Genomic DNA, 26,993 nt, shown 5'->3' on the forward strand with positions numbered 1-26,993 from the left:
GCTGTCTACAAGAAACTCACGTTCAATATAAAGAAACACACAGATTAAAAGGAGAGGGATGGAGAAAAATTTGCCACACTAACGCTAATCAAAAGAAAGCTGGAGTAACTATGTTGATTTCAGACAGCATATTTCAAAGCAAGGGAAATTACCAGGGATAACAAGGGGCATTACATATGATAAAAGGGTCAATTCCAAGAAGATACAACAATCATTAAATGCATGTGCCTAACAATAAAGCGTCAAAACACATAAGGCAAAAACTGACAGAGCTGCAAGGGGAAATAGATGAATCCACTATTACAGTTGGAGACGTCAACACCTCTCTAGTAATGGAAACAACCAGAAGGCAGAAAAATCAGTAAGGACAACTGAACACAATAGCACCATCAATTAGCTGGATATAATTGATGTCTATAGACTATTTTATCCAAGAACACCATTCTTCTCAAGCTTGCATGAAATGTTCACCAAGATTGAATTATGGGCCATAAAACACACTTGAACAAATTCTAAAGAACAGAAATCATGCAATGTCTGCATTGAGATCACAATACTATTAAACTAGAAATCAACAGCAGAAAGAGAATTGGAAAATGCCCAAATAATTGAACATTAAACAGCACATTTCTAAATAACACATGGGTCAGAGAAGAAACCCCAAAAGAAAATTTTAAATATTTTGAACTAAATGAAATACAACTTATCAAAATTTGTGAAATGCAGTAAAAGCAGCGTATAGAGGGATATTTACAGTATTGAGCACATACATTAGAAAAGAAGCAGAGATCTAAAATTAACAACTTAAGCTTTGATGTGGCCCAGATGCTGGAGTAGGACAATTCTGCGCTCACCTCCACCCACAGGTACACCTAAATTACAGCTGTTTACAAAGCAACTGTCTGTAAGGATGACCTGAAGACCAGCAGAAAAGATTTTCTACAACTAAAGACATAAAGAAGTAACCTCACAAAGACAGGGAGGAGGGGCAAAGATGCAGTTTAGTCAAGACCCACAAACTGGAGGATAATTACAAAGGTGGAGGGTCTCCCTAAGAAGTGAGGGGACCAAGCTCCACTTTGGGTTCCCCAGCCCCGGTGGCCTGCGCAGGGAAGATGAGCCCCCAGAACGCCTGGCTCTGCAGGCCAGCGAGGACTGCACACGAGAGAGCCGAGGGCTCTAGGAAACAGAGACTCCACTCTTAAAGGGCACACACAAAACCTCACACACTCCTAGACCCAGGGCAAAGGCAGGAAACTGAAAGGAGCCTGGGTCAGACCCACTCGCTGATCTTAGAGGGCCTGCTGGAGAGGTAAGAGGCAAATGTGATTCCCCCAGGGCACATGTCAGACACACAGACACTGGTGACAGCCATTCTGAGATGCTTGTCTCTGAGGACACTGGTGCTGGTGAGCACCATTTTGGACTCCTCCCCCAGCCTATTAGTGATAAGGGGTTACCCACCCACCAGTGGGCAGGAACTGGCTCCAGCCCCACTGGGCCCTGCAACCAGTTGCCCCAAGACTTGCCCCCACACACCAGCAGACCAGCAACAGACTCTAACCCCCTAGGGCTGCACAGTCAGCCACTCCAGGACCCAGCCTTGCTCAACATCAGGCTTTCCAAAATACGTAAACTCACCAAGCTCAGACAGGTTCACTGGTAAGTTCTACCGAACACTTGAGAAAGAAATTATGTTAATCCTTTATAACCTCTTCCAGAAGACAGAAGCAGAGAGCATACAGTCGTCCCCTGGTATCCATGGTTCCAGGACCTGCTGCAGATACTAAATCCACAGATGCTCCAGGCCCACAGTCCGCCTTCTGTACACATGGTTCCACATCTTCAGATTCAACCAACTGCAGATCACATAGCACAGTATTTATTGAAAAAAAATTCACATGTAAGTGGACACATGCAGTTCAAACCCAAGTTGTTCAAGGGTCAACTGTACTCCCTAACTTGTTCTGTGAGGCCAGCATTACCCCAATACCAACATCAGACAAGGCATTACCAGGAAACAAAACTACAGACCAATCAATATCTAACATGAACATAGATGGAAAAATCCTCAACAAAATACTAGCAAATAAAATTCAGTTATAGAATAAGTCCAAGTTATTCTTTATAAAAAACCTCAAGTATATAGATAAATCATCAGTTAACCTAATTAAGAAAAAAAAAGAAACAACATACACAGATTGGTAACAATAAGGAGGAAATAGTTACAAATGCAGGAGAAAGTAAAAGAATGAATAATCTCCTCATTCAATTCTTTGTTGATAAATTTGAAAATTTAGATAAAATGGAAAATTTCCTAGGAAAATGTATTTTACCAAAACTTAACTCCAGATAAAAGAGAAAACTAAACAACAATCACAGAAGAAATGACAGTTACCCAACAACTCTACCCTTCCCATCCTCCACCCTCACAACTGGCCCACATGGCTTCCAGAGGAAGTCTGTCCAACTATAACGGAACACATAGTCCCAATGCTCCTGAGTGTCCCAGAACAAGAAAGGGTTTCTAATGAAATGATAAAATTCTGATAACGAAACCAACAAAGGCAGGGGTTCCATGATGTTCTCCAGAACCCAGGATCCTCCTCTCTCTGTGTCCCTCTGTCCTCAGCACAGCGACCATCTTCAGGGTCCCCTTGAGACTGCAGGAGGACTGCTTCAAGGCCAATAGCATGCTGCATGGAAGAGGAGGGTATGTGCCGGTTCAGGCAGCTTTCCCCAAGCCCTGTCCACTGCCTTCAGGTCAATTGCTTTGGCCAAGAAGGGGGCTCGTGACCATTCCTACTGCAAGGAAGGCTGGGGAGTGAGCTGCATTATCATCTTGAATAAAATCAAGATTCTGCCACATAAAACATAGGAGGACCAGTTAAGTTTGAATTTTGGGTAAACAAGTACGTTGGAACGTACACTAAAAAATTACTCATTGTTTACCAGAAATTCAAATTTAACTGAGAGTTCTGAGTGCCTGTTTTGTTTTGTTTTTCTAAATCTAGTAACTCTACCCATAAGTGGCCAAGTAACCATTACTCTGACTTTTACAGTTATCATTTCCATTAAAAACGAAATAGGTAAAGCTTTATCACCGAACGTATACCTCTACGCATTACAGTTTAGTCCTCTCAGTTAAAGAAATCTGCTATGTCCTTAAGTCTCTTTCAATGTATAGGTTCTTTTCCCATCCCTTCTATTTCCTTAGACTCAACCTGTGGGAGAAGTCTGCTCATTTGACCTGTAGATTTTCCAACAGAAAGTATTTTGCTTATACAGCATGGAGAGATTCATGCTTTTCCTCTTCTGAGTATTTCTTGCAAATTGAAGCTGGATCCAGAGACTGGATCAGGCTCAGGTCCCATCCCTTTGGCAAGACTGTGGGCGGCAGTATGTTCTTTCAACCTGACACTTGCGTCTGCCTCTCTTTTCATTATCAGCACAAAACACTGACCCTGAAAGCCGTTTTCTAGTCCCTGGGGATTGTGAAATGCTGGTATTCTAATTCTACCAGTTCAGTTTTATTTATTAATTGGAATTTTTTTTGATAAAGACATTTTATTTTATCTACTGCTTGGTTATCTAATGGTACAGTTCATAGAGGAAAGGCAGCCTAAATGCTAGATTCTCTCTCCCATTCTTTTAAAAATCAGTTTTCAAGATAAGGAACTAGTTTATTATTTTCTGAAGGTGACCAATTTTTAAAAAAATATTGTGAACTCATGGATTTAAACATGCTTCATGGGTTTCTTTTCCACTGCGATTATTATCATCATTGAAACTCAAACTATCCCCCCCTTGGCCAGCGGCAGCCTCTTGAAGCCTGCTCTTGATTCCTCTTGACGCCACCTTAACAGCTCCTGACGGCTTCTTTGTAATCTAGCATTGAGAGCTGTCCAAAGCTTATTGTGCACACTTCCTGGCTTAGATCTGGAACTGGCCATTTTCTAAGAAGCCCTGGGTCCAAAACGGAGTCTTTGAAAAGACTAAGGAAATAAATAAGACTCAATCAAGACTGATCAAGGAGAAAAGCAACACACACACACACACACACACATAAAGAAAAAATTAAAAGGGAACACAATAATGATTACAACAGTGATCGCAGAACTGATTCTTGGATGCCTTGAAACAAACGTATGTCAAATGGATATGTGCATGAAATGCATAATTTTCTAGGAAAATAACACTTAGGAAAACTAAGTCCAAAAAAGATAGAAAAATGAAGCAGACCAATTATCCAAGAAAAGTTATATTATCAAAGACTCTCTAATTGCACCCATTTTGGTATATTTTTCAGGGGAATTCTCCCAAACATTCAAGGAAAAGATACATAATGTATCTTTAATACAAATATATTTATATATACGTATTTCATATAAACTGTTTCAAAAATTTTTAAAAGACAGTATAACCTTGATACCCAAGCTAGATAAGGATAGTCCAAGAAAGGAAAAATGGTTGACTCTTACTCTTAAACACAAATGCAGAAAGCCTGAATAAAAATAGCAAACTTAGTTAAGCAATGTATAAGAAGAAAATCATCACAACCAAACTGTGTTTATCACAAGAATGATGAATTATTTAATATGAAAGTATATCAACTTAATTCACCACATTAACAAATTAAATGAAATTAAAATGTCACTTATCAGTGCTTCTTTTCTATAGTGTACTGAAGGTCTTGGCCATTGCAACAAGATAAGAAAAAGAATGTGATAAACTGATAATGTGTACGAAAGAGAAAGAAGCCAAGAATAGATTTAGCAGGCAGAATAATGGCCCCTCAGAGATGGTCATGTCCTAATCCCCAGACCTGCGAGTGCGTCAGGTGACATGGCAATGGGGAATTAAGGTCGCTAATAAACAGACTGTGACACACGCAGACCACCCTGGATTATCCGGGTGAACTCAACGTAATTACCAGTGTCTGGAGGAGTGGAAGAGAGAAGCAGGAGAGCCGGGGGGATGGCAGCATAAGAAGGACGTGGCCCAATGTTGCTCACTGTGAAGATGGAGCCAAGAACTTGGGAGGCCTCTAGGAGTTTGGAGGAGAGAGGCATGGATTCTCTCCTGGAGCCTCCAGAAAAGAATGAGGTCCTGCCAACACCCTGACATTATCCCAGTGAAACCCATTTTAGACTCCTGAACTATAGGAGTGTTAAGATGATACATTCATGTTGTTTTAAGCCATTAAGTTTGTGGTAATTTGTTACAACAGTGATAGGAAACTAATTATAATAGACAAAACGGTTTCAAAAGAACGAAGTAGGAGGACTTGTCCTACCAACATAAAGACTTATTTCAAAAACACAGAAATTAAGAGAGTGTAGGATTGGTGCTGGGTAGGAAAAGAACAGAGTCCAGAGACAGACCAAATGTATATGGAGCAACTATACACAGAGTTAAAAGACAAAGAATAAGCATCCAGAATGTATAAAGAACATTTACAAATAAATAAGAAAAATGTAAACAATCCAATAAAGAAAAGGGCAAAATATATAAACAGGTAATTCACAGAAGAAATCCAGATGGTAAACCCTCATCTATACCCATATCTGTAAACTATATCCAGGTGTGTTCACTAATAGTCAGGGAAATGGGAATGAAAAGCCATATCACATCCACCAACTTGGCAAAAAAATTTAAATTCCACAACTGAGGATGTAGAGAAAGGGGAGTCCTTATATGCAGATGGTAGGAATATAAATTGGTACAATAATCTGGGAGACCAATTTGGCAATATCTAGTAAAATCAATGGCGACGCACCCCTAGATATATATACATAAAAACTCACACATGTGCACAAAGAGACATGCAAGGATGTTCAGAGAAAACTGTTTACAAGACTGAAAAGCCTAAAACAACCTAAACACCCATCACCTAAAGAATGGATAGGTGGAAGTCAGAATGGCAGTCATTAAATAATAATATCCGATAAATGCCGGAGAGGGTGTGGAGAAAAAGGAACCCTCCTACACTGCTGGTGGGAATGCAGTCTGGTGCAGCCATTAGAGAGGGCAGTATGGAGATTCCTTAAAAGACTAAAAATAGACTTACCATATGATCCAGCAATCCCACTCCTAGGCATATATCCAGAGGGAACCTTAATTCAAAAAGATACATGCACCCCAGTGTTCACAGCAGCACTATTTACAATAGCCAAGACATGGAAACAACCTAAATGTCCATCAACAGATGACTGGATAAAGAAGTTGTGGCATATTTATATGACGGAAAACTACTCAGCCATAAAAAAGAATAAAATAATGTCATTTGCAGCAACATGGATGGACCTGGAAATCATCATTCTAAGTGAAGTAAGTCAGAAAGAGAAAGAAAAATATCATATGATACTACTCATATGTAGAATCTTAAAAAAAAAGACACAAATGAACTTATTTACAAAACTGAAACAGACTCACAGACATAGAAAACAAACTCATGGTTACCAGGGGGGAAGGGGGTGCAAAGGGATAAATTGGGAGTTCGAGATTTGCAGATACTAACTACTATATATAAAACAGGTAATCAACAAGTTCATTCTGTATGGCACAGGGAACTCTATTCAGTATCTTGTAGTAACCTATAATGAAAAGTATGAAAAGGAATATATGTATGTATATGTATGACCGAAACATGCTGTACACCAGAAATTGACACATGTAAACTGACTATACTTCAATTAAAAAAAAAAGAATGGATAGGTGGGAATTATAAACACCAAATTCAAGATAGGGATTACCTCTATGGCACAGGGGAGGAGAGGTGATGGTGGGGAGACACAGGGGGCTCCACTGTATGTGTAATGCATTTCTTAAGCTAGGGCTGGATACGTGGGTGTCTGTTAATCTCATTCCTTATTCATGTGTCTGAAAGGTGTCATAAATATTACATATATAAAAAAAGAAAGTGAATAAAACAAGGCATCACAGCTAAGCTCCAAAGAGGAACTTAGAGGTTATAATGCAGAAAAAAGTTTAAGGAAGGGCTTGGTTTCTTCATCATGAAGATGGCCTTCACCTGGGGTTACACCGCAGTTTAACTCCAAACCCCAGGAATCATTTGGATTCTGCCCTGGAGCTGACTCTTTGTTTCCCTGACACAGAGAAGCAATTAGAAGCAAAACAAAACAGTAAGATATAAAAAGCTAAAGGAAGGGGCTATAATGAAGGCTGATGGCCAAACAGAAGAAACAAATGAGAACAGAAAGCATTTAAACAGTGACTAATCCCATGTTTCACAGGTGATGGCAGCCCCAGCGCTACCCCCGGGGCCACCCCCAAGCGTGGAGTCTCAGCATATGGAGAAATACGGTATCACAATTTCTAAGCCATTTGAAATAAATCACTTAAGTTCTCATAGCAGGAGCTATATTTGTCACCATTTCCTGGTGCACTTCACACAAAGTAAACATCCTTATCAGAGATCTAATCATTGCTGATGTCAAACTATCCCGGATTTGCTTTGAAAAACCAAACCAAACAAAACAAAACAAAAAAACAAAAACAAAAAACACATGGAAACAATGCTCCTTTTGTTTCTGGCCCACAGTGCTCCCACTCCAGGTCCGGGTGTCCCTGGCATTAAAATGCAGAGCAAAGGCAAAGGGCTTGCAGGCGCAGGCCAAGGGCAGGAATCCAAGCATTTTCTAGGTCAGAGGGTAACTGGGAAAAACTCCCAGTGCCTGTCCCCTGGTTATGTCACTAGTTTTGCTTCAAGCCTCTCTCTGAGCTTCGGTACTCTGCAGTTCATAAATGTAATGGGAAGCAAACAAAATCAGTCTACCCTGTTGTATTCAAAGAGCCATTTTACTCCACATTGACCAATTGCCAACAGCACATGTCTTGCTGTTCAATTTTCAATGTTGGTTTTAAAAACAGTACTCTACATAGATTTCCTTTTGGGTTGCTGTGGCTTGCTTTAGTTTGTATTTAAGATATTTAGCTTCGGTTTCCTATTTCAGCCAATTTTATTTTATTTTCAGCTATTCTATAATGCATCACAAATTACCCTAAATCATTTCTTTATTTGCTAATCAAACACTTCACATTTTGATAAAATATGCCTATGGGAACATTTCTCACAGGTTCAGTTAGTGCTTTGCTTTGAAGTAATCAAAAGGATTTACAGTGTCCTTGTTAGTTTACTGAAATTAAAACATACTGTCATAATTTGGAGGCCTAAGGAGTGACTACCTATAGAAGCTGCCTGTTTTAAATCTTTCATGGGTATATTTTCTCCAGGTATCATTTTGCAACTCGTACGAAATTATCTGGTTGCCTGGATATTCTCTACAGCTGGATTTAAGAAAGCTGCCAGATATCTCCCTTATACCCTCAGGTCTGGAGCCCACAAACAGAGAAATCGGTATGAACATTCTTTGGTGACTGGCTCTGTTCTTTGGAGAGCTGTTATCATTACTTTATCCTTTTCTTTAAGAAAATCTAGACTTAATCCTCTTCTGACTTCCTTCCACCAATAAACACACAAACAAAGCCACACAAATAAAATTCCATGCCTACCATCAATGAAAGTAATAAAGAACGTGATTAATGCTTACAATGTCTGCACAAAGGGCCTCGGGTAAGCTACAAAAGAATCCTGGAATCCGGTCATTGCCATGGGATTGAAAGGAGTTGTTGCTCCAAGTGCCTGTTGATCCTGGGGGAGGACTCTAAGCGCTTCTGCTGAGTCATCAGACCCAAGTGAACTGTGGAACGCTGCCCTCTGAACTCAGGGGCATCTGTAAGGGTAAAGCAAGTTTCAACAGTCTCATCGACTTTTCCTTCTGCTACAGGGCAAGGTCCAGTCAGTTGAGAATTTATGCTTTTGCACAAGCAGTTAGTCTGAATTCAGGGGGTTTGTTCCAATCCAGAGTTCTGTTTTTAGCACACTTTCTACCGAGTGGGTGTGCCGGTGATTTTTCGGCACAGCAGTGGACACCAGGCACCATGATCTGACTACCATCAATACAGTCCGTGCTGCCAATGTCAAACCAGCTAGATGGAACCTGTAAATCCAAATTAATCAACAGTATTTGGTATGACTGAAGTATCGTGCTGTACACCAGAAATTGACACATCATTGTAAATTGACTATACTTCAGTAAGAATATATTTAAAAAAAAAATAGTATTTGATAACGGGCAATCACACATTAAATTATTATTATTATTTTTAAACATTTTTTATTGATTTATAATCATTTTACAATGTTGTGTCAAATTCCAGTATAGAGCACAATTTTTCAGTTATACATGAACATATATATATATTCATTGTCACATTTTTTTCTCTGTGAGCTACCATAAGACCTTGTGTATATTTCCCTGTACTATACAGTATAATCTTGTTTATCTATTCTACAATTTTGAAATCCTGTCTATCCCTTCCCACCCTCTGCCCCCTTGACAACCACAAGTTTGTATTCTATGTCTATGAGTCTGTTTCTGTTTTGTATTTATGTTTTTTTTTTTTAAGATTCCACATATGAGCAATCTCATATGGTATTTTTCTTTCTCTTTCTGGCTTACTTCACTTAGAATGACATTCTCCAGGAGCATCCATGTTGCTGCAAATGGTGTTATGTTGTCGGTTTTTATGGCTGAGTAGTATTCCATTGTATAAATATACCACTTCTTCTTTATCCAGTCATCCATTGATGGACACTTAGGCTGTTTCCATGTCTTGGCTATTGTAAATAGTGCTGCTATGAACATTGGGGTGCAGGTGTCATCCTGAAGTAGGGTTCCTTCTGGATATATGCCCAGGAGTGGGATTCCTGGGTCATATGGTAAGTCTATTCCTAGTCTTTTGAGGAATCTCCATACTGTTTTCCACAGTGGCTGCACCAAACTGCATTCCCACCAGCAAGAAGGAGGGTACCCTTTTCTCCACAGCCTCTCCAGCATTTGTCATTTGTGGATTTTTGAATGATGGCCATTCTGATTGGTGTGAGGCGATACCTCATTGTAGTTTTGATTTGCATTTCTCTCATAATTAGTGATACTGAGCATTTTTTCATGTGTCTATTGATCATTTGTATGTCTTCCTTGGAGAATTGCTTGTTTAGTCTTTTGCCCATTTTTGGATTGGGTTGTTTGGTTGTTTCTTATTAAGTTGTATGAGCTGCTTATATATTCTGGAGATCAAGCCTTTGTCGGTTTCATTTGCAAAAATTTTCTCCCATTCCGTAGGTTGTCTTTTTGTTTTACTTACGGTTTCCTTTGCTGTGCAGAAACACATTAAATTATTAACTCATGCTTCGAGCACGAGTACAGAGCTAGTGGTTCTCAAGTCCAGCTGCATATCAAAATTAGATAGTAGCTTAAAAAATATACACAGGCGCCTAATTTGTCCTAAGACGCTGATTCAGAAGATGTGGGGTAAGGCCCAAGCAGTTGTATGTTTAAAAAGCTTTCTAAGTGATTCTGATGCAATGGGAGGGGTAGGGGTAAAGACTCACACACAGGTACTGATGTCAACAATCCCACAGGATAGAGAGGTGTGGGGTCCATGCTTCTCAAACAGGGACAGGAGACACTGTACCAAGGACTATTCAAAACCACACAAAGAACATTTTGCAACTTTCTGGAAAGTCAATTTTACTTGACAGGTGAGTAGTTTAAAATGGAAAGAATAGAAAACTAACAGATTGGCTACTGAGTTGTTGAGGCCTGTACTTCTAGCTCAAGTGATCTTATGACTAACTCCCTGTGCATTCTTTTCTTAGAATAACTTATCCTTTTACCCTAAAAGTCTTGAAAGAAGGTGGACTGAATCTCTAGAAAATGGGCAAACCCTCCTCAATTTCTCCATAACAGCAGCAAGTTCTTATCAAGGTGAAAGAAATGCAGCTCCTGCTCACACCCTAATTGTTATCACCTTCCTGTCTCCATTTTTCTATAAAACCTCAAGACCCCAGCCCCAGGGCTCAGGCTTTAAGGCATTAGCCTCTTACATGGGCTACCTTAGGCACCATCCCCATACCCAGGGAGGCCAACTGTTTCACTCTCCTCTGTTTGGGATGGGAGTTAGGGCTTGAAATGTAAGGGAAAGACCTTTAGGAAGGGCCCACTGGGTTTTGAAATCCTTTTATTTCCAATACTTTTCATTCATTTCACTACCTATGACCTACACCTCTCTCGTCTTGTTTCTTTACTTTCCACATATTCCTGGTCTTTTTGCTTCAAAACACTTCAAATCCTCAAGAATTTTGAAGTTCCACTCTTCGCTGCTATGGTAGATTTTCTGTGTGCCACTGAGCAGATGGTCAAAAGACCCTGAGGCTGCAGTCGCAAAAAAAAAAAAAAAAAAAAATCACACAAAGCAAGGTTTTCACTCAAAAATATTTTAAAAGGTTCTCAGCTGCAGGAATTGATTGTGGTCTGGGACCGACTCTAAGAATTACAAAAACTCCCATTTCCTGACTTTGGAAAGGCAAGACTGGAGAGTAATGCGGATTTGTAGCAAGGGCTGCAGAAAACAAAGGTCAAAGGTAACTAGGTTCAGGTTACTCTCTTATCTCTTGTGGTCGGAGGGCTGGACAGCGACTAGAGCACAAGACTGGAAGTCCGAGGCCCGGCCGGGGTCCAAGGGGTCTGGGGAAGTTTCTTATCTCCCGCTTGGAGATTCTGCTTCGTTACCTAAGCTGTGGGGTAAAGTGCACAACGGCTCACGGATTCCATTAACGCGTCTTACTATGCTTCACGGACCGCAAAGCCACAAAGTTATGAAAGTAGAAACCAAAAGGCGCGTAAGCAAAAGCCCCGAACACCGAAGACGCGAATGAATGACGACACAACCCCAAGACGACTTCGCTCAACAGCGGCGCCATTCAGCCACCCGTGTCCCAGCAGCCTTTGCGAAACTGCACGCAGCCCCCAGAGGGGCGAGGGGCGGAGGCGGAGCCAGGCGGCGCCCGCGCCACGCCTCTTCTGCCCCTCGCCACGCCCCTTTCGCTCCCCCAATCCGCCTTTGGCCCCAACTCTGCACGTGCGCTATCCGCCTTTTCCTCGGAAATAGGTCCGGAAGGCGGAATATGGCCAGAAGCCACCGCAGTTTGGCCTCTCACCTGCTCGGCCTAGGCCGCTGCCTCCAGCTGGTCCCGCCTCCTTAAGACGCTCTGACCCTGGCAAATGGAGGACCCAGGAAAAGGGGCCCGTGGTGATTGGAGGAAGAGTGTTTACCTCTCACCTCAGCTCGAGCGCCGGTCGGGGCCCCGCCTCCCCCTCCTCCGCCGCCGCCTCCGTCTCCGTTTAAAGCGTTCGGTCGCCCAGTCCCGTCTCAGAGGAGCCGCCCCACAGCTGGTGTCTTCGGGGTCGGGCTTGCTGGGTGACTCCGTGTCCGCCTGATGTCGACTGCGAGAGCGCCTCGGACGGAAGATGGAGAGTAACGTGGCAGAGCACAGCGCCGGGAGCGAGGGGCAGGTGTCCGGTGCGAAAGTCATCGCCCAGGCCCTGAAAACGCAGGTGCGGCGGGCTCCTACGGAAGCCGGCGGGGCCTAGCGTTGTCTTGGAAACGGGGAACGCGGTGGGGCGGCCGGAGCGAGATGTGTTGGAGGGTTCTTTGTCGCACTCCAGGAGGGAACGGTGGGGCGCGGCCCCGGCACTTAATTCCCTGTTCCTGGCCCCCAGGGCGTGCGCTACATGTTTGGCATCGTCGGCATCCCGGTGACTGAAATCGCCCTCGCCGCCCAGGAGCTGGGCATCAGATACGTCGGCATGAGGAATGAGCAGGCGGTAAGTACGGACGCGGAGAGCCGAGTGCATTGCGGGGTGATTAACACTAACGGCCCGTATTCACTGCGGACAGTCAGTGCTCACCGCTATTCTAATACTTTACACGTATCAATCACAACAAGCTTAGGAGGCAGGAACTTGTTAACCCTAAATGCAGGTAAGAAAATGAGGCACAGAGAAGTTAAGACACTCGCCCAAGGGGACGGCTGTGAGACTGGATAGGTAGTCCGAGGGGAGGTTGGAGAGAGTCTATAGCTAGAAAAGGAATGTGGTCTTTTTTTCAGTGGGCATTGGGTGAGACTGGAAAGGTTTTTCTGCATAGATGGGAAACGTAACTGTATTTTTACTTTGGAACGATGATTTTCATGGTAATAGAGAGTATGGATCTGAAGGGCAGCTTAAAGTTTTACTTGAGTCCCTCTGGCTTAGTTGAGGGCCTCCATAGGTCCCGGGTGCTATCTTGGGCACTGAGTATGGAGATGAATGATACACCCTTCTTGTCTTCGAGGGGCTTATAACCTGGCTGTGGAGACAGACACAAACAGACACTTGTATTTTAATCTGGTAAGTGCTCTGATAGAGATGTAGCCAGGGTTCTGCGGAAGCCCAGGAAGGGGTACCCAGCTCAGCCCAAGACTTCAGAGAGGGCTTTCCGGAGGAGATGATGCCTGCGCTGTCTCAGAGGATGAGGAGGCATTAATCACGGGGAAGGAGAGAACAGCTTCTTCCACAGAGGATTCCTAGGTTTGGGCTTGCCTGACTGACGAGAAGGATCGTACTGCCCCCGACTCATATACTGCCCCTGACTCATATCGGGAATAGGGAGGGAAGAGCCCATGCGGAGGGGAAAGGGAAGGAGTGCAGATCTGGACGTAGTGAGTTTGAGATGCAGCATCCCCAGTGCATGACCCTCTAGTCGGCTGAGTCTTTGCAGCAGTCAGAGGATGACTTAACTAGGGCCTGGCCGGTGGGGAATGGCAGGGTGGTTAAGAGAGAATGTGAGAAGAGGTTCAGGAGCCGTTCAGAAGGCAGACAAGGACTTAAATCCAGTTGCATGCTTGTCCTAAAGAGGAAAGTGTAATTGGTTATATCTTGATTGTCTTTCATCAGGTCCTTAGAGTAATCAAGACATAGGGACCAGTTTCCCAGGAAGTGGGCAGACCCTTAGGAATTTAACGGTTCTCGAGAGTTCACTGTGTGCAGGCACTGTTCAGAGTGTCTTACATTATTAACTGATTTCATCCTAATTATGTTCATTATATGAATGCGGAATCCAAGGTACAGAGTAACTTGCCAGGGTGACACAGTGGGAAGTAGAGTTGCAGGGATTTGAATCAAAACAGTTTGGTTCTAAAGTCTGCTCTCTCAAGTATACAAACACTAAGCCACCTGTGAGTGGAAGTCACTGGGTAGAGGAATAGATTTTCTAAGATCATAAAACCAGTCCCTGTTCAACTTTGGACATCTGTTACCAGAGGAATGTAATTTTTGTTTTATATTGTTTCGTGTATTGCATTTTGGAGCAACATTGTTTACCCTGCTTTAATAAGTGGATAGTGCTCCTCAGTGTTCAAATAACTGTTCTTATGGCAGCAGATGTTTTATTCTATGCATGTGCATTTCTTAGGAGTTGTCCTATTGTCGTATGTGAATTTGTCCTCATACAAAACGGGAAAGAGATCAGGGCCAAAAGAGAATAGCAACACGGAGAAAGTACAACTTCTTAGTTAGGCTTGTGGTAGTGGTGCCAGGTGAGATATGATTCATAAATACTTACTTTAAATTTTTTGCACGTATCTCCTTAACATGGATTTAAGTTTTTTTCTTAACTTAACACTTTTATTGTCATATGGTTCTTGTACAGTAAACTACACATATTTCAGATACGAAATTTAATGAATTGTGATAGATGTGTACACCTATGAAACCACTACCACAATCAAGACAGCTAACATTTCCATCACTCCCCAAGAGGTGCAAATTTTGAACTCCCAATTTATCCCTTCCCACCCCCTTTACTCCCTGGTAGCCATAAGTTTGTTCTCTGTGTAAGTCTGTTTCTATTAACATGGATTTAAGTTAAGCATGTCACATATAAAGTTGAGTTAGAGGTTAGAAAATACCCAATTTTTTATATTTCTTAAACAAATGAGAAGAAATAATACTGGAAAAAATGATGTCCCAGACTAAGACAAAGAATTTGTTTGAAAGGGCATTAAGCATTTTTCCAGGTTATCTTGTATTTAATTGAGCATTTTCCCTCCCTTCCTGTAATGAGCTCAAGTGCAGTTTAAAAATAAAAACTAACCATATGAAGGCCATAAAGAAAATGTCAACAAATCTCCAAAGATGGAAAGCATAAAGTGTATCTAACCTGACCACATAGAAATAAACTGGAATTCAGTAACAGAAAGATAACTAGTAAATTCCCAAACATTCGTAAGTTCCGTAACACATTTGATCCTTTGTAAATGTTTGAAAAGATTAATAAAAGCAGTAAACTTCACAGGAGACTAAGAATAAAAGAGAAATACAAATTACCAATGTCAGGAGTGAAAACAGACCACGGACCCTAACTAACTCTTGGGATGAAAAAGAAATCACAATGGGAAATGGAACGTATTTTGAATTGAATGATAAAAAGATGAGCTCTCAGACAAGTAAGTTACAGCTAAAGGAGTTCTTAGAGGAAATAGTTTCAAATGAATCTGTTAGTGAAGATGATCAAAAATCAATGCTCTAAGCTTACATTTTAAGAAGCTAGAAAAAGAAAACCAAAGTAAACCCAAACTGAAAGGAGTGAAATAGTGAATACAAGGACAGAAGTTAGTGGCACAGAAAACAAAGAAACAGTAAAGAAAAACCAGCAAAGCCAAAAATTGGTTCTTGGAAAAGATTAATAAATGTAAATTCCCTAGCAAGGCTGGTAAAGAATAAAAGAGAAAAAACACAAATTATCAATGGTAGGAATTAAAAAAGGGGACGTTTCTGTTGATCCTGCAAATATTTAAGCAATTATAAGATGATATTGTGAATAAACTAGATGATACGGACAAATTCCTTGAAAAACTAAAACTTAGATTTAGATACTTACACCATTATTTGAAATTTACGGGTAGAATATGACTGTTAAAATGAAAAGCACTCCAATTCCTCCTTAACAATGAAGTTCTACTTTCTTGCTTAGTAGTAAATTATTATATACATACTTCATAAATGGATAATACTTAATACTTATTACCGAATACTGTTTAATAATATATGGACGCTGAAGTCCCCATGTTTTTTCTTTGTAGGCTTGTTATGCTGCCTCCGTGATTGGATATCTGACAGGCAGGTAAACTGAAGTCTGTTTCAGTTTCTTTTTTTAACTGAGTTGTAGTTAAAATACAGTATTATATTAGTTTCAGATGTACAACATAGTGATTCGGTATTTTTATACGTTATGGTCACCCCAGTAAGACCAGTTACCATCCGTCACCATACAGAGTTGTTACAGTGTTACTGACTGTGTTCCCCATGCTGTTCATTGCCTCCCGGTGACTTACTTATTTTATAGCTGAAAGTTTGTACCTCTGAATCCCCTTCACCTATTTCATCCATCCTTCCACTCTTCTTCCCTCTGGCAACCACCAGTTTGTTCTCCGTATCTATGAGTCTTTTTATTTTTTTTTTTTTTTTTGCTTCATTTGTTCATTTGTTATGTTTTTTAGATTCCACGTATAAGTGAAATCATACAGCGTTTGTTTTTCTCTGTCTGACTTATTTCACTGAGCATAATACCCTCCAGGTCTGTCCATGTTGCCACAAATAGCAAGATTTCATTCTTCCTTTGTGGCTGAGTAATATTTAATTGTATATATATACCACATCTTTCTTATCCATTCATCTGTGGGTGAAAACTGAGGTTGCTTCCATATCTTGGCTACTGTAAATAGGGCTACATGAACATAGGCATGCGTGCATGTTTTTGTATTAGTCTTTTTGTTTTCTTTGAATAAATACTCGCAATAGCATTGCTGGATTGTATGGTAGTTCTATTTTTAGTTTTTTGAGGAACCTCCATACGGTTTTTCACAGTGGCTGTACCAATTTAAAGGCTGTCTTAAATAGAGGTTCTTAAAAATTATTTTATACATTGAAAATGGCAAACTGATTATATGGAGATTTTTCTTCAATGCTTTAGGCTGAGAAAGTCATCTAGGTAATAAGGCAGAGCCCTACGCTTCAGAATTACTTCCTGTCAGAGACCAATTGACGTTTTATATTTATTTATTAAGAAATTTTTCGAAAACACTTTCACCATACAGAAATGTACTCAGCAGCCAAAAATTTGCTTCTGTATGCAGTTGACTTGATTTAGCCCAAACGTACTAGGAGCAAAATATGAATAGGTTAGTGAAGTACAGTGTGAGGATGATAAGTACCTTATTTCCGGCAGGAAGACTGATACAACCCTGTTTATCTAATTCAAAAATACAATTGTTTTACCAGTTGTAGTAAGACCTATATGTCCTTTCTTTGAAGTCCAGAAGGTTACGTTTCACAGAGTGATAATGAATCAAGTATTGCATTTGACCTACTTTTAATAAAGTGAATTCTGCTTTGCTTTCAGGCCGGGAGTTTGCCTTGTTGTTTCTGGCCCAGGTCTCATCCATGCCTTGGGTGGAATGGCAAATGCAAACATGAACTGCTGGTAATTAGATTGTTATTATTGAAAACAGTTTCTTAAAATCCCAGTGCGTGATTTTACCTAGTGAAGTATCCACTGATCTGTGATGGGAATACCGGGAATCAAGTGCTTGAGGAAATGACTCAGTGACAAATTAAGAAGAGCATTAGGAAGAAAGTGAAAAACCATCAGTAATTCCTTCACTTAGGGATAAGCACTGTTAATATTTTGGAATGAATATGTATATGCATATATATATATATATATATATATATATATATATATGTGTATATTCCACATCTGCATATGTATGTGAATGTGTGTTTGCCTCTTTACTTTAAGTAAAGAATTATTTATTAAAGATCCCAGCTCAGTATGCAAGAATATATATAATTTTTCACCTTGTCTTTCATAACTAGGAAAACAATTGAAATCTTACATTTGCGTTTGCTTTATAAGTTCATTAGTTGATCTTGGCCTTTAATCCCATCTCTGGTTCTTTACCAATAAGATCATGTTAAAAGGGGCTATGTCTTGATCAATTCATACAATATTTAATTTTCCAGAGGGAAGGACATTGTTTTCTTTCTTGCTATGTGTTTGTTACAGTTTCTTCTTTCCTTTCTTCCTTCCTCATCTTTCTCTTTCTCATCTGCTTTAGAGTCCAATAATTTTTAAGTAACTTTAGCTTTGCTGTATCTTTTTTTTTTCTTCCTGAAGGATAAGAATTTTACTACTGAGAAATTTTCCTCATTCTGCCATTTCCAAATAGACTTACTTAGGAAAGTGAAAAAAAAAGTTTTTCCTTCTCCTGATCCCAAAAAATAATAGGAATGGCCTAACAGTTCATTTTACATCACCACATCAGCACCTAGAAGAGGCAGGGGAGAGCCGGGCATGGAGGAAAAATATTTACTATAAATTTCAGAGTTTTCTGAAATTGCAGAAGGGTTCTCTTACATTAGGTTGTTTCCTAACTGTTTGTAAATTGACAGGTCTTAAGGGAAAATATAATTTTCTTTCCCTCTTCTTTAACATTCATTGAATGTTTTTTATTCATTGAGCACCCTGCTGAGTATTTTACATGTTGATCTTATTTGTAGTTCTCTTTTTTAAAAAATAACTGTTTCAGGCCCTTGATTGTGATTGGTGGTTCCTCTGAAAGAAGTCAGGAAACAATGGGAGCCTTTCAGGAGTTTCCTCAGGTACCGGACTCTAAGATCTTTCCTCTGGCATTTAGTAGCATAATTATGCTCCATTAAGATTTACTCCATTAAACCTCCTGCCTGCAAAATAAACAGTTAAAATAAAATATAGAGGTACCTGAGATAATTTAAAGGTAATTTTTCTTAACTACAAGAAGACTTCAGTGCGGATATTAAGAAAGCTTATGTTCTGCTTAGGAGCAGTCTTCCAATACTTTTTGACTGAATTTTGGAGTCTATAAAAAAGTTCTTCAATGGTTCAAGAAAATGCAGGAATAAAAATGGTTTGGGGCTATGCCTCTCAGACTTAGAGGAAGCGAAAAATTGAGAGGAAAAATCCTACTGAAAATGACTATCAGTATACTCTGGACAGGGTCATTTTTACTTTAGAGGAATAAAGGTAAGTATTTAAAATTTTTTGAAAACTCCAAAGAATTTGTCAACAAAGTGCTACAGTTTTAAGCATAGCTGTAAAAAGCAAATAGGTGAGAGTGAATGCTTAAGATGTGAATATATTTGAGCATTTATGGTAAAAAGTTATGCATAAAGTTAAAACCATTTGGCAAAGTCTACTGGTAAATCAGGAATCGTGAGAACTTCAGAATATAAAAACAGAATTTTGTATATGATTTAAACTAATATAAAACATTACATTTTGGTATTGGTTAATGAAAAGTTAGATTTTTATACTCTCAAAAGAGAATTGAAGTTTTATGTAGTTTATGGTAGAGAACTGCAACAGTTATTGAGAAGATGCTGATATATTTAAAAAATAAGTAGAGCAGGTAAGTTATTTAAAAGGAAATTTAAAGTTACTACAGAAACCTTACAGATGAAAAAAGAAAGCACAGAAGAATGCCCATTACAAAAATTTTTTCCTGAAAAGGAAGATAATACATATTTATTAGATGAAATTAAAAATTTGAAGAGAAAGATCACTGATTTGATTTAAAGTCCAGGTATGTTTCTTGTAGAAATACTTAAAACTAAGTGACATGACCAGAACAGACTGAAAGCTGGGGGGTAATCTTAATTCTGTCACGCTTGTGGGATAGAAACTACCAACTGTTCCATAGATTTCATACCAAAAAGTATCAGGAGAAACAGGTTCTCTACAGTGCTTCAAATAAACAGTAAAAAATTAACACTACTGAATTTACATAATCCAGACAGCAAAGCAACAAAATATGTAACAGGAAAACTGGCAGAAGTATGAAAGCAGATTATTATTGTAATGCAGTGTGACAGATGAAGTTGCGTATTCCTAGCTGTGGTGTTTCTGGGTCTGAGGATATACTTCTTTAAATTTTCAGGAGGCATTGCCAACTTCCATTCTCATTTATACCCTCACCGCAGTTTATGAGATTGCCTGTTTTCCTGTATTATGGTAGAAGCTGGGTGTTATCTAACTTTTTTATTTTTGCCAATCTGAGAAATGAAAATGGTGCCTCATTTTCCTGAATCATACCAAGGCAGAAATTTGATTGTGCTTTTGGGCCTTTAAGAAACAGTCCAGGTAATGCTTTTTTCTCCATCTTGCCTCTAAACGTAATAGAAAGTAATGGCTTAATATTTTGTTTTCCTTTAGAAGAGTAATATGATACGTGAGCTGAATTTCAAGTTGTCTTCTTTTCACATATAGGTTGAAGCTTGTAGATTATATAGCAAGTTCTCTGCCCGGCCAAGTATCATAGAAGTTATTCCGTCTATTATCGAAAAGGTACAGTATTTCATTGCAAGTCCTCTGAGTCAGCTGGTTTATCTCAGTTGCTTATACCTGTGTTATTTTTATTCTCAATAGAATGAGTAATAATTTGGAATATACTCAGGCAGTTAAAAATGATATTGTTCAATAGCTATTTACATTTTAATGTTCACTGTCGTTAATTTTAGAAACAGATAAAATGATTTATTTTTGGAAAAATTTCCTCCTTTTCTTTAGTTTAAAACACTTTTATTTTAAAGTTACAGAAAAGTAGAAGGAAGGATATGAAACCCTGGGTGCCTTTCTCTTATGCTTTTGCAAGATTATTTTTGAAAATTAGCACTGATGCGTATAAGACTAGCTCTTAGTTGATTAAGTAGTGTATTATAAATTAATTTTATAAGTGAAGTTACAGTTGCACTGTTTCAAAAGCCACGTGTTGCAGAAACTATTTGACACCTGTTACAACATCACAGTTTCTGAAACCTTTGCCCGATCATTAGGATTAGGAAGTGGGTGAAAGTGCATGGTAATAAAGACTTGGCAGGCAGAGCCTAGTAGATAATTTTTAAGACTGAAGTGTAATAGAACATGAATTTTAAAGCCCTAAGTGAGTAATTTCTTTCTTACCTCTCCTCTTTTAAATAAAAATCTTTTAAAATGTATACAATCAATAGAGGACATTTCAGTTTTAATAAGAATTGCTTATTTTTCCAGCTAAGGATATCCAGAAAAATTAAAATAGTGTTCATTTCATGATTTTAGTTTACCTTTGAGTGGAATATAATAAGGCTTGAGATTTTAAAAATATTTTCTTCCATTTGTAATAAACTCAGGCAGTGAGAAGCAGTATTTATGGTCGACCAGGTGCTTGCTATGTTGACATACCTGCAGATTTTGTCAGCCTCCAGGTGAATGTGAATTCTATAAAGTGAGTAATAGTTAACTGGAGTTCTTTCTTAATTGTATTACCATAATGCTTACCTTTTAAAAAGAATTTACCTAGCAGTTTATAAGTTAATCTTCATTTGTCTTAACTTTTGATGATTTAGTAATTAAACTGAATCTTAGCCAAAGGGCTTAATTCTCTTAATTAAAATGGTATTATTTAGTAATTATTTTGGAGTTTAATTACTCATCGAATACTTGGAGCTTCTCAAAATCCTCGCTTGAAATTATTCTTCCAGTAACCATAAGAAATTAATCCTCCCTAATGTTGTATGATTGTTTAGAGTCTTCATAGTATAACCAAGAGATGAAGTGACTATTGAAAAATTATTAGAACTCAGCATGAAAAATTTCAGTCTATCTCTGTGATTTAAAAATATTCCGACACCAGATGTTACTATGCTGTGCCAAGTTCCTTTAAGTTCCATAAGTAAACACTGAGTGAACACTAAGTACGACGAACTGGTGTCTCAGTCACCCCTGGTAAGGATGGGCACGCGGGTTAACGCATCACTATGAGTACCATTTAGCAGATTCCTGCTGTCGTGGACCAAGTGGCCCTTTAGGGACTACAGAGAGACAGTGGGCATTTCTGCACACTCAGGGTACCGAGTGGCTTCTATGTGGGAGAGTCAGACAAAAAGTGTATCTATTCTTCATAATGCTGAAACATGACAATCAAAATAATATTGCTGTGGGGAGAGGTGCCTCAGGTAAGTTAACCCTGTAAGCCGTCTTTAAAGTCTTTGCAAATATTTGTACGTCCTTTTTTTAATATTATATGCCAAAGTTTTGTACAATATGATGTTTATTAATTACGATAAATGAAATAAAACACTGAGGATTTGGTGTCTAGAAATACTTAACTATGACAGTTTTAATACTTTTTTTTACTAATGCATATTGTGGTACTGAAATACTGACTTGCTCAGGGACTGGAAGTATAGTGAGGTAGTTAAAAGCATGGACTTTGGACACAGAACAGCGTGCTTCCATCCAGTCTTTGCTGCATGCCATTTGGGAACCCTGGGCAAGTCACTTACTTTCTGAAATTTTCTCCCCCGCAGGTGGTGAAATGGAGATAGTGGTAATACCTAACCTCATTATTTTGAAAATTAAATGAGAGTAAATGGCACATAGTGTAGATATTAAATATTAGCTTTTAGTATATTTTGATTTCTACTACAACAACAGCTACTACTATAATGTGAAGCCATTAATTCAGATTTCCTGCCAGCAAGTTACTCATTGACTGGCTGTTAGATGGTCTTAGGGAACAACTGCTGGTTTACCAGATGTGACAAGGATATTATGGTTATATAGGAGAAAGTCTCCATCTTTTGGAGCTGCGTGGAAGTTTTTAAGTCTTGCTAGCTGTAACCTGCTTTAAACTGGTTCAAGAAAAAATGCGTATGCATGTTTACGTGTGTATGTGTGAAGCAAATGTGAAATTGTAGTAGCTGAGTCCACACGGTGGGAACATGGAGCTTGCCATCCTGTTTTTTCCTGCCTCTTTGTGTGTCTGGTATTTTCTCAGTTGGCCACTTTTCAGTAACAGAGCTCTGCACCCCCAGGTACGTGGAGTGCTGCGCGCCTCCTCCTGTCTGCATGGCGGAGGCCTCTGCTGTGCGTCTGGCCGCGTCCATCATTCGGGGCGCCAGGCAGCCCCTTGTGATCGTCGGGAAAGGTAGCCCCGAGCCCAGCCCTGACTCCTGCCGGGCTTTCCAGAGGGTGCTGGCTCTCTTCAGCAATGCTCTACGTGATTTACTAGTGTCTGCTTTAATGTTCGACGTTAGAATGCGAGTTCTCTTCATCCACTTAGCATTATTTATTAGTTTTGAAATCAGAATTATTCCAGAATGCCTGGAATATCGCCTATTGGATTTCTTTGGTCTTATGAGTAAAATGTGGTTTTTTCCATTATAAAAATAACATATGATTATTATTAAAAATTTGGAAAATCTAGGTTAGAAAGAAGAAATTCCTTCATACAAAGAATACCATTTTAACATGTAGTAGTTTTCTTTTCCTTTTTTGCATGTATATTTTATATTGTCATCATATTATATAGACATTTTTATATTATACTTAATTCATTTAACTTTATAATAACATTTTCTCATGGTCTTAAATTTTTTTTTACGTGTAATTTTTAATATCTGTTCATGTATATACTAATACTTGACTGGCAAATTATTTAAATCTTTGCCAGTTTTTGTTTAGTTACAATAGCTGTGACAAACTTGATTGTGTTTAAAGCTTTTTCCGTATTTAGAATATAAGATTGATTCCCAGAAAGAAAATTAACTAAGTGAAAACATATTCATATGTTAAGACTTCTGGTGCATATAGTCAGATTGCCTTCTCCCGAGGTGTAGTACCAGCTTATGCTCCTCATAGTGTCTGTTACGTGTTCCAGAACTGAAGGGCTATGAATCACCTGTGCCCATGCCAGTCAGTGATTATACTTAGGAACTAACCACATAGAGACTAAAAATAGTTTTAATAAAAATGATGGATAACAGGAAAAAAGTGAAGTCAGAGCTGAGTTGAATACAGCTGTCTGATGTATTAGCTCTGTGATCTCGGCAGAGACTGCCAAGTCTCAGTTACCTTTCTTGCAAAGAGAGATATTAGCTACCTCAACAGTGTTATAATTAAACAACAAAATAGGTGGAAAGAGCTCAGGGGATGCTAGTTTTCATTCTTCCTTTAACCAGCATTCGATGAGCGCTTACAGTACAGTAGGGACCACAGAAACCATTTGTGAGGAACGTAAAGGAACCAAGGTCCCTACCAGTAGGTGGGTGGACCTGGTAGCGAGTGAGCGTGGTGTCCTCTGCAGTGACGTGCAGAGGGCGGAGGTGGCTTCTCAGGCGGTGGCGGTGTTGCTGTGCAGGTGGTGTGGAAAGACTACCAGAGGAGATGGCGCTGTGGCCACTCCTGGAACAGTGGGTGGCAGGTCACTGAGTAGACGCAGAACACAGGGAGTCCAGGAAGGAGAACCGAGTGGACAAAGGTAAACCGAGGCAAGAGGAAGGATTCAGGGAAACTTTCTGTATTAAAAAAAAGGAACTGTTTTTTATCCTCTGTGAATGAGAAAAGATCCTGAGGTGGTTTTAACAGTGGAGAACATTATATTGAATCTGAAGGCATTACGCTGTTCACTGGGATTCAGTAGAGAATTTTAATTTGTGGATAGGGAGTAATGTTCTACTAACCCTGAGAGAGAGCACAGAGTTAAATAGCTACAACGCTGGCCTTGGTGGCATCAGAAATGAAGTCATTTCTCTGTTCAAACAGTGAGTTGTTTTCAGTGGCGCTGAGGGCATAAGGCCTAGGGTTGCTCTGCAGACACACAACTGCAGAAACACACAATGGGACCCAGTTGGGTGAGTGCTGTTGCAGTCACAGCATCGTAGAGCCTGTGTGGCGATCCCTGGAGCTTTAGAAACTCGTGCGCCTTTTTAGAGTTTCCATGCCTAGACCCGGAGACTGCAGTCCTGGGTGGCCATGGTGGGAGCCACCCATGAGGTTAGAGAGAGCCTCTCCCTGTCGGGACAAAGTCCTTTCATGCCCACCTGCACCTACCAGTAGGTGGTGCGGCCAGGGAACTGTGAGTGGTGCTTCAGTAGGAACATAGCACAGAAATGGCCGTTAAGAGCAGCAAGAGGGGTGAGGTGTGGCTTTGTTTGGGGGTAGACATCCTTGAGAATAACTGATAATATCAGTTGGGGGGAAACTAGAACTGTTGCCTTCTTAAACATTTAAAAATACCAAAGATAAAAACCGCTGTCACAGTTTGTTCCGGCATTAAGCCGTGGATAAGCAGGACAGTATTTGAGAAGCTAAAGCCACGCCACGTGAACTGTCCTGAGGGTCCCGTGTCTGGAGCCGAACTGACTTGTCCGGTGCACGTGCCCCTCTTGCAGGCGCTGCTTACGCCCGCGCCGAGGAGGGCATCAGGAGACTGGTGGAGCAGTGTCGGTTGCCATTTTTGCCCACCCCCATGGGAAAGGGCGTCATCCCAGACAACCATCCAAACTCTGTGGCCGCTGCCAGATCCAGGTACGTGGCTCCAGGTTCTAAACACAGCGCCTGGCAGATTTTAGGCTGATGTAAAGTCTTCTGTGACTTTAATGAGTCTAGGAGACGTTCTGAAAGAGTCATGTCATTGCAAGTACGTCTGTTTCTTCTTAGGCTTTTCAGCACATTAAAGGTGCTGTCCTCTGCCTCCCGACCCTCATGGTTTCAGACGAGAACTCTGTAGTCTGTTCCCCTCTATGTAATGTGTTGTTTTTCTGTGGCTCCTTTCAAGATTTTTTTTTTTTTTATCTTTGGTTAGCAATTTGATTATGATGTGTCTGGACATGATTTTGTTTTAGTTTATCCTGTTTGGGGTTCTCTCATCTTTTTGAATCTGCACATTGATATCTTTCACCAAATTTGGGAAGTTTTTGGCTGTTATTTCTTCAAATATCTTTTCTACACCAATCTCTCTCTCCTTTTTGGAGTAACACAAATATTAGGCATCTTGATATTATCTCATAGGTCCCTGAAAAACTGTTTAAGTCTTTTCAGTCTTTTTGTCTTTTATATTTTGTTTCTCTGCTGAGAGCTGTAATCCTCCCATTTATTGCAAGAGTATTTTTATTTACCTTATGGGACCTAATTATGATAGCTGCTTTAAAGTGTTTGTCTACTAGTTCTGACATCTGGGTCATCAATAAAATTGGTATCTATTCATTATATTTTCTTCTGAATTGGTTACATTTTTCTGGCTCTGTGTATTGAGTAGTTTTGTATTAGTTACATCCTAGAATTTCGAATACTATTTCGTGAAATTCTAGGTCATATTGAAACCCTCTGCAGAATGATTTGTCTGTTTTAGCAAGCAGTTAGCCAGGTTGGGTTCAGACTGCATGCAGATACCGTCTTACTTGCTGGAGGCCTGGTTCCAGGGTGGATTCACTTTTCACAGCCTTTGCTGTGCTCCTTTGGGTCTGTCTGCACGTGCCCAGCCCAGGGGTGAGCCCAGACTTGTGCTGGTTCATATCCAGAACTAGGGATTTCTTTTCTCTCTTAGGCCAACCCCACCCTCCACCCCCACTGCACAGAGTCCCTTTTCCTGGCCTTTGCTGCCACCTTACATCACCACACAACTGGGGCTGCCTTTGAGGCAAAGTGGCAGAAAAAAGAAGAAAGATGACAAGTAAGGGGGGTGCCCCGTACTCGTCAGACCACAGGGGCCCCTTTTCCTGGTTCCTCTTGCCTGAAAAATGAAGTTTCTCTTGGAATTTTAGCTGCTTGGGGCCTCCCACGGTGCCTCTGTGCTGCCCTCAGAGCACGGCTGGGAGAGAGAAAAACAGAGAAAAAGGAAGAATTCAGTGCTTTGGGTGTTGCAGGGTCCCTTTTCCTGACCTTGTGGCCAAAAAGACAGGGTTCCTCTCCAAGTTTTTGCTGCCCTTTATTTCTGCAACAGGACTGCTGTGAGTCCCCGCTGGGAGATAAAGGAGGAGAACACCTTGGAGAGTTGCCACCCATAAGGGTCACTTCTTTGACCCTTCCGGGGCCACCTGCTGTTGTTTACTTTGCAGAAGCCTCAGGTAGTTGCTTTTTCTAGTTGTTCAGGGTTTTCCGTTGTCATCAGTGGGAGAGCTCGGCTGGAGTGGGCGTCCCCAATCTTGGCTGACACTGGAAGTCTTCTCTTT

At 40.2% G+C, this 26,993-nt stretch overlaps 2 protein-coding genes across 3 annotated transcripts in view; one reads left to right on the plus strand and one right to left on the minus strand.

Moving 5' to 3' along the window:
* Positions 1–8,945, minus strand: part of BTD (biotinidase) — a 28,705-nt gene extending 19,760 nt beyond the window's left edge. Inside the window, exon 1 of the mRNA XM_032489244.1 lies at positions 8,574–8,945. Within this exon, the coding sequence (XP_032345135.1) occupies positions 8,574–8,635 (62 nt within the window). The 5' untranslated portion in view covers positions 8,636–8,945. The remainder of the gene's footprint in view (positions 1–8,573) is intronic.
* Positions 8,946–11,976: 3,031 nt separating this feature from the next.
* HACL1 (2-hydroxyacyl-CoA lyase 1) overlaps positions 11,977–26,993 on the plus strand; it is a 31,122-nt gene continuing 16,105 nt past the window's right edge. The window contains exons 1-9 of one of the 2 annotated variants that reach the window (XM_006190796.3): positions 11,977–12,482; positions 12,648–12,752; positions 16,049–16,089; positions 17,368–17,448; positions 18,557–18,629; positions 20,272–20,349; positions 21,171–21,265; positions 22,857–22,969; positions 25,215–25,350. In XM_006190796.3, the coding sequence (XP_006190858.1) occupies positions 12,396–12,482; positions 12,648–12,752; positions 16,049–16,089; positions 17,368–17,448; positions 18,557–18,629; positions 20,272–20,349; positions 21,171–21,265; positions 22,857–22,969; positions 25,215–25,350 (809 nt within the window). In that variant the 5' untranslated portion in view covers positions 11,977–12,395. The remainder of the gene's footprint in view (positions 12,483–12,647; positions 12,753–16,048; positions 16,090–17,367; positions 17,449–18,556; positions 18,630–20,271; positions 20,350–21,170; positions 21,266–22,856; positions 22,970–25,214; positions 25,351–26,993) is intronic. The other variant, XM_032489185.1, reaches the window with a different exon arrangement.

The sequence above is a fragment of the Camelus ferus genome, chromosome 1 (assembly GCF_009834535.1).
Source record: "Camelus ferus isolate YT-003-E chromosome 1, BCGSAC_Cfer_1.0, whole genome shotgun sequence".
NCBI lineage: Eukaryota > Metazoa > Chordata > Mammalia > Artiodactyla > Camelidae > Camelus > Camelus ferus.